General features: G+C 42.2%; 1 protein-coding gene across 1 annotated transcript in view; it reads left to right on the top strand.

Annotated features, from left to right (window-relative positions):
- Positions 1-5,517: 5,517 nt before the first annotated feature.
- The window catches only part of LOC311332413 (homeobox protein Hox-B6a-like), a gene marked incomplete at its 5' end in the record, with an annotated part of 3,391 nt that continues 1,408 nt past the window's right edge, over positions 5,518-7,500 (top strand). Inside the window, one exon of the mRNA XM_084463384.1 lies at positions 5,518-6,028. Within this exon, the coding sequence (XP_084319510.1) occupies positions 5,518-6,028 (511 nt within the window). The remainder of the gene's footprint in view (positions 6,029-7,500) is intronic.

Below are 7,500 nucleotides of genomic sequence, written 5' to 3'. Positions count from 1 at the left end.
ATGTGCAAGTTACATGAATAACAGCAAATAAGAATCCCCAATGTTAAATTTGCCTGTTATTTTTTTTAGAAATCATTCCCAGAAAGGCAAATGGCAAAAGGTCTGCGTTTGTCAGGTTCTTAGATAAAAACAAATTCTTGGTAATTAATGTTTAACGCACCTGCCAGCACAGCGTTTTGAATGGAGCGCTTGCGGTCCCTAACACTCCGGTGACTTCACAATATCCTAGAAACCTATGAAGGACGTTCGGTTGATAAATAATACACATAGTAAGCCTAAAGTTTATAATTAACTCAGAGAAAAAATAGTGAACCATTTTGTTGCGTGCACTCACACACACAAGGAAGCTGTCTCAATGCAGGGACAGTTTTGGAAGAAACTACTGTTTACTGCAGTGTTAGGATGGTATAGCCCTAAATTGTCCTAAATGCAGGTACTTGTTAGATTTTATATAGTGAAATTAGGTGGCCTAAATGCAGTTAAATAGGGTCGGTGTTATACAGTGTCCGGCTTTGACCTGCCTTCCTTATCCTAATAAAATAACCTATCTTTTTTCTATTATATTAAATATTGAAATTATGGCTGGATTTGTTTTTGTATAATTGAATAGTATATTTAAGAATTGCCATTTATTGTGCTGAAAATATGTCTTCGATCACTACCATTATAGTTTATGTAAACATTGAAATAAAGTTGTACGTTTAACTTACAGCATTCTTAAATCGTTGTTTAAATCGTCTTCTTTTTTTACTAGGTCTCAACCTTTTCGCCGCAGAAGGAAAATTTGTTGATTTATTTTTCATCATAGATTTTTTATTATTTTTGCGCTTTGTTAATAGGCCCACGTTTTATTCACACTAATTAATTAATTAATTAATTAACAGCGGCATGTGTGCGTGTGTGTGTGTGTGTGTGTGTTGTGTGTGTGTGTGTGTGTGTGTGTGTGTGTGCGTGTGTGCGTGTGTGTGTGTGTGTGTGTGTGTGTGTGTGTGTGTGTGTGTGTGTGTGTGCGTGTGTGCGTGTTTGCGTGTGTGTGTGTGTGTGTGTGTGTGTGTGTGTGTGTGTGTGTGTGTGTGTGTGTGTGTGTGTGTGTGTAGGAGGAGTGCGTCACATTTGCACATTTGTTCAACTGGTTTGCATGGCCTGTTTTTCAACTCTGACCATTCCTCGACTTTTACAAGGCGTCATAAATGGTCATAAAACCATAAAATCTTCAGGTCACACCACTCAACCACACAGACACACAGACAGACAGACAGACACACACACACACACACACACACACACACACACACACACACACACACACACACACACACACACACACACACACACACACACACACACACACACACACACACACACACACACATACACAGGCCATAAAGCTATAAACCGCTTTTGGACTCCAACAAACAGCTCTCTTACGAGTTACGCTGAACTGTCGAGGGATTTGGTTTTCAGTGACCATCATCACTTGAATCCTAGCGGTCAATCAAATTACAACGGTCTTTATACATCCCACTGTCAGACTCAAATGTAAAAATAAACTCGTCGGCCCAATATATTTAGTATTGACAAAACGCTATGTTGCATGGATTAAATTAAATGTAATCGATTACATAGACTATTAGTTTGTAGCATCCTATATTCCAGAATGCATCATCATCATCATCATCATCATCATCATCATCATCATCATCAACAACGACAATAACAAAAAAGTGAGCGATTGAGGTCCTCCGTCGTGCAATATTAATTGCATTATTTTGCATTATTATTATTTGCAAATTTGATGTACAAATAATGTATCTACAAGGACCGTATACAATGACAAGGTGCGTCCAAAGTGGCATTCTGAGTCCTCGAGGGGAAGACAATAGTATACGGTTCCGGATTTTGCAATTGACAACAAAAGTGACAGCACGCGTGGAATTTCCTTGGCTAGCCCAAACGGTGGAATCCAAAGGGATGTTTTTCTTGTCTCCTACAAAACCGTCTGGGTGCCGTTTGGTGTTTCCAACACATTTTGCCCTCTCATACAAATAAACGTGCAACCTGCAAAGAGAAGAATCAAGAAAAACGAATCTCATCATGCTATAACAACCATAATAATAGCCTGATAACACAAACGGAAATAGTCTACAAAAAGAAATACAATTAATACTATGAATGATAATAACACGAATACTTTGTAGTAGTTTGTATTATGTTTGCAAACAATATCTAACGCTTTAGCTAATCTATAGTATTTGCTATTTCTGACTTCCTGAAACAAACAGAAACAACTGCTACAGGTTTGCATTTCTCTTAACCACAAATGAATATAGGGCTATCTCATCACGTAATTTAATAATATATATTGTGCCTTAAGAAGTGTATGTGCTATAAATTATGTGATTATGACGATCTTGTATTCAATTGGCAATGTCGAACGTGTTCAGGCCTCGTTCCAATTCCCAAAGTATTCAAGTACTGTCACAACAATAATTATATAATTGTAATGTTATATTTACAGGCAACTACTTGCAGTCTTTTGAGGAAGCCGTGGTTGTTCCTTATTAATGATTAAGCCAGTCTCCTACTCACACAATTCCTAAACAATGGCTGTTTCCCGTTCTCACAAAATAGTGGCCAAAGTGGAAAGGAAGCGCTGCGTCCTGCCAGCAGAGCGCCTCCTCCAGAGGAGAGAGTTCAAAATAAAAGTAGAAAACACTCTCAGTAGGCTATCTCTGCTTCCCTTGGCCAATCCGCTTTTGCCGCGGTGACATAGGCCTACTTTACGAGTCTTCGATCGGAGTGCCAAAGGAATGGACTCTTTCTTGGCCTGATTACAATATTTTAGGTATTCCCCAATGTAAAAAAAACAACACATCGTCATGTCTGGTCAAGTGGAAATCAACACCTTTCACGAGTCCTCAAAGTGTGGAAAAAATCAAAAACACGACAACAAATGAGTAGGCCTATCCTATGGTAAGCTAGGTAAGCTTATCAATAGGCCTATCACGAATAAACGGCATAGAAAAAAGTGTGGTAGCGTCTGAGGGAGAGGGTGTGTGTGTGTGTGTGTGTGTGTGTGCGTGTGTGTGTGTGTGTGTGTGTGTGTGTGTGTGTGTGTGTGCTGGGGGGGGGGGGGGGGGGGGGGGGCGACGACGACGACATAGCGAGGACAGTGGGAGAGAGCGGGCGACTGGCAAAGGACTTTTATTGCTATGGGTAATTTATGCTTTTTGAACAGATCATGGCAAATTGCGAACACACTAACCGAGTTTTCTGCTTTGCGTTTTCACACTTTCACTTTATTGTTCCCATCAAAAAATACTATGAAATAAAGATAATATTCTTAACGAATAAAAATTATATCGCCTAACACAAGCCTGCTTTAATTGTGCAGAGAATGAAATAAAGCCACGGAGATGCCCCACGACGCAAATGCGATTACATGATATTGATAAACATAGACATACCTAATGGAAAGTGAAAATATTGTCGTCAGCATAGTCCCCAATTAATTTGTCTCTGCAAAATTGTACAAAACAAGAATGTTGCAAACATATTATTTTCCAATGTTTTGGGCGTGCATGGAGGTTCAGGTGTAACCTACGTATACGTTTCAAACAAAGTACCCGCCTTTCTGACAATTCCAATGTAAATCAGACTTAAGTCTCGAACTAAATATATTGTTCTCCTTTACGTGTAGACACATCTAGAAACAGGACTTAGGCAACGGGGCTGTGAGTAGGCCTACTACTTGTGTACAGTAGTAAACATGTGCTATAAACCAAGGTCATCGCAGTCCGAACACAGTGATACTTCCTACCTACCTCCGATCAAACATAAACAAGACCTGATCCATGTATATAAGTTAACACAATATAACCGGGAAGCTGTCTAAAAAACACTTGGTTATGTTGATTTATTAATGTTAGTAAGTGTTCAAACAGTGACAAGGATAGGCCTGTGGTAAGAATTTGATAGGAGAAGCATGTGCAATATGCATCTATTCCTTTAATATACCTTTAGGCCCATATATCTATAGTTATGGCATATAAACAAATAAGGAATAATGGATGTTTAACGCCCAATATAACACCATATTCCCACTTTACGCACACGTAGACGCAGACATGATTTACGCTTGACAAATAACTTTTAATGCGGTGGACATTAAGGGCCTCAAATATATTCTATTTTGCTGCAGTTTATCGGGTGGAAACGCCAGTGCGTGTGGGTACGCGTGCAAGTGTGTACATGAGTGAGTGTGTAGAAGGTGGAGGTGAGAGAGAATGAACGGTAGAAGACAGGATGAGAGAGAGCGAATATGCAACAGAAGAGGAGGCAAAGAGAACGAGGAGTTGATGGAAAGACACAGGACGAGCAAATTGTCGATGAATTCAATTTAACGCGCGAGGGATTCCATAGTTTTTTCTGCAATCTCATCGGAAAGGATGGAGAAGCGGTCGAATAACCAAAATACAAAAGAGAAATCATTAATATAAAAATGGGGAAGGCTAAGGAGGGAAAACAAGAAAGGGGGAGGGAATAAGAGAGACTATCCATGCGCGTTTTTGTTGGTTAGGCTATGTGTGTGTGTGTGTGTGTGTGTGTGTGTGTGTGTGTGTGTGTGTGTGTGTGTGTGTGTGTGTGTGTGTGTGTGTGTGTGTGCGTGCGTGTGTTCGGGGGTATATTCTATAACCCCCCCCCCCACCTCCTCGAAGGTTCGGTTCGTTTCTTACTGCACACTGGCAACGGAAAGAACGACTGAACAGGGAGAGTCAGAGCCTCGCGATTGGTCATTGTATGGTCAGCTGGTCCCCCTCCTCTTCTTCCCCAACTCCTCTGCTCCCGTTCTGTCCCATACTGGCACAAAGCCACCCAGAGACCCCCCCCCCAGACAGACACACACACACACACACACACACACACACACACACACACACACACACACACGCACACACACACACACACACACACACACACACACACACACACACACACACACACACACACACACACACACACACACACACACACACACACACACACACACACACACATATACACACACCCTCCTCCCCAGTGCCGTTTCTCCCTCCCTCTCTCTCTCCCTCTCTTTCTCACATACACACACGCGCATAAACACACACACACACACACACACACACACACACACACACACACACACACACACACACACACACACACACACACACACACACACACACACACACACACCTCCTCTTCGTCTTCTACCTCTCACCCCTCCCTCACTCTACCTCCATCTCCCCTTCAAGTCAAAACCCCCCAATCTGCGATAAAGTAAGTGATAGCTGTAAGCCTGTTGGACTGTAAGCTATAAAACACAACAAATCATAACGTGCAGGCCAAGGGGAAAGGCAGGGAAGGGAGAGGGAAAGGAGATACACTTAGCTTTAGCATTTAGCTATTTTTGTGTGTATTACCCCCCCTCAAATATCCTCCTATCTATCTTCCTCTCCAATTCTCCTCCTTTTCCCAATGAGTTCGTATTTCGTGAACTCGACGTTCCCGGTGACGCTACCGGGCAGCGGACAGGCAGCTGCCGAGTCGTTCCTGGGGCAGATTCCGCTTTATTCGTCGGCATATACGACCGATTCGTTGAGGCACTATCCAGGCGCTGCCGCCGTGACCGCCGCAGCCGTAGCCTACGGAGCCACCGGCGTGCATCAAGAGAAACAGTACTCGGCGTCGAATTACTACCAACAGGCGGCGAACGGAGCCTACGCCGTGCACCGGGCACCTGGACTAGGGGTGGGCAACGGAGCGGGCGCGTGTGACTACTCAGCGGCAGCCGCGAGCTTTTACCGGGAGAAAGACCCAACGGCGTGCGGTCTAGAGGAGCATTCACTCTCGCTCAGCCAAGACATTGTTCATCGCAAAACAGAATGCCCCGGGCTAAGTGGGAAAGGGCTGTTTGGTGAGATGGTCGACGACAAGCAATCGACCACTCCCGTGTATCCCTGGATGCAGAGGATGAACGCGTGCAACGGTAAGTTCTGCTCTTTACTCTTTTCATTATATGCGTATAAAAATCGAAAAGGACGTCTCTTTTTTGTATTGTGTGTCAGTTCTCGCTCACTCTTTACACCCAGCCTCTCTTTCACACTTCTACTGCTTTCTTAACAGTTTTATGGTCCCCCGTCATAAAACCGGGTTTGTTTTGGTTTGCAGCGTCCGTATTTTATTGTCTGGGCTCCTGGCACTGCGTTTGACCTGCCCTGTGTAACACACCGGAAAACGTGCGAGGACACAACGTGGAAACTTGTCAAGATATTGTTGTGTGTTAAAACACAGATAGTGAGATAGACGGAAGGAAAATGGAAGATACTGACAGATGGGATGAGGGCGATTGTAAATAAAGGCATTCCAAGATGTATTTATAAAAAACCGCATTATTTTCCAGTCTCTTTTTATCTTTTTATCCGCTTCCTCTCCTACCATGGCGACGTTTTCACTTGCTTCTTTCCTTTCATCAGCTGATAGTTAGAAAGGTTTCCAAGTTCGCCTCAAGGCAAAAAACATATTTCAACGCGCGGGATTAAAAGAGTGCGAACGAGGCTTATCCATGTCACTGACAGGGGAAAACAGCAGAAGCTACTTCAGTCATTTTTCTTTGCCTGTAAATACCATTCACAAACAAATAGTTATATACAAATAAATATATATGTGCGGAGCACAGGGCACTCTCCATCACTCGGATTTGACGTTTAGAGGGATATATTTACAACCATAGTCTCCAGTTTATCTATTTTAGAGGCTAGTATTGCTAACCATACACTGAATTATTTTACACCGAAGCACGGACTTCAGGGTGATGCGTAATTCTATTTATAAAGTTTATTATTGACCTTCACAAACTTATAAAGGCTATTTGGACACCCCCTGTTTGCTTTAGAACGGAATTGTGTTTAAAAAAAAAAGATGCAGGTCCACGTGCTACTGGGACACTTTTAAGGGCAGGGATAGTTGTACGGTGAAACAATAAAAAAAATATGATTTATTAACGTGGGTCAGTACACAGACAAGGAATGACAAAAAAATAAGAAAAATCTAAAAAAGCAGCTCTCTTCATTTATACTCAAATCCATGCTACTCTATCCATATGGTTTCGGAGCACTTTGTCAGTAATCCGGTTAACTTGTCCGCGCTCTCGCTTTTACTCATTATTGTTATAGGGTAGGGTCAGAGTTGCGATGTCCTTCTCAGATCAATACAGAAATGCAAAACTGCTCATGAGCCAATAAGATAACTCGATAAATCATGTGGGATAAACCAAAACTAAAGACCCAATTGCAGAATAGCAGCTAAATTATAATAATAGACCGGAGTGCAATGGTCTTTCCTGAATGCTGCTGTCAAAGCATTTGAATATCATCATTAGGCATAGCCACTCTCTGTTATTAGGCTACTTAAGACTCTTTGGGTTCAAATACATTCATAAACATACATCATCGATTAGTT

This window comes from Micromesistius poutassou (assembly GCF_964030765.1).
Source record: "Micromesistius poutassou genome assembly, chromosome: 1".
In the NCBI taxonomy this organism is placed as follows: Eukaryota; Metazoa; Chordata; class Actinopteri; order Gadiformes; family Gadidae; genus Micromesistius; species Micromesistius poutassou.
This window is presented reverse-complemented; position numbering and strand designations above follow the sequence as displayed.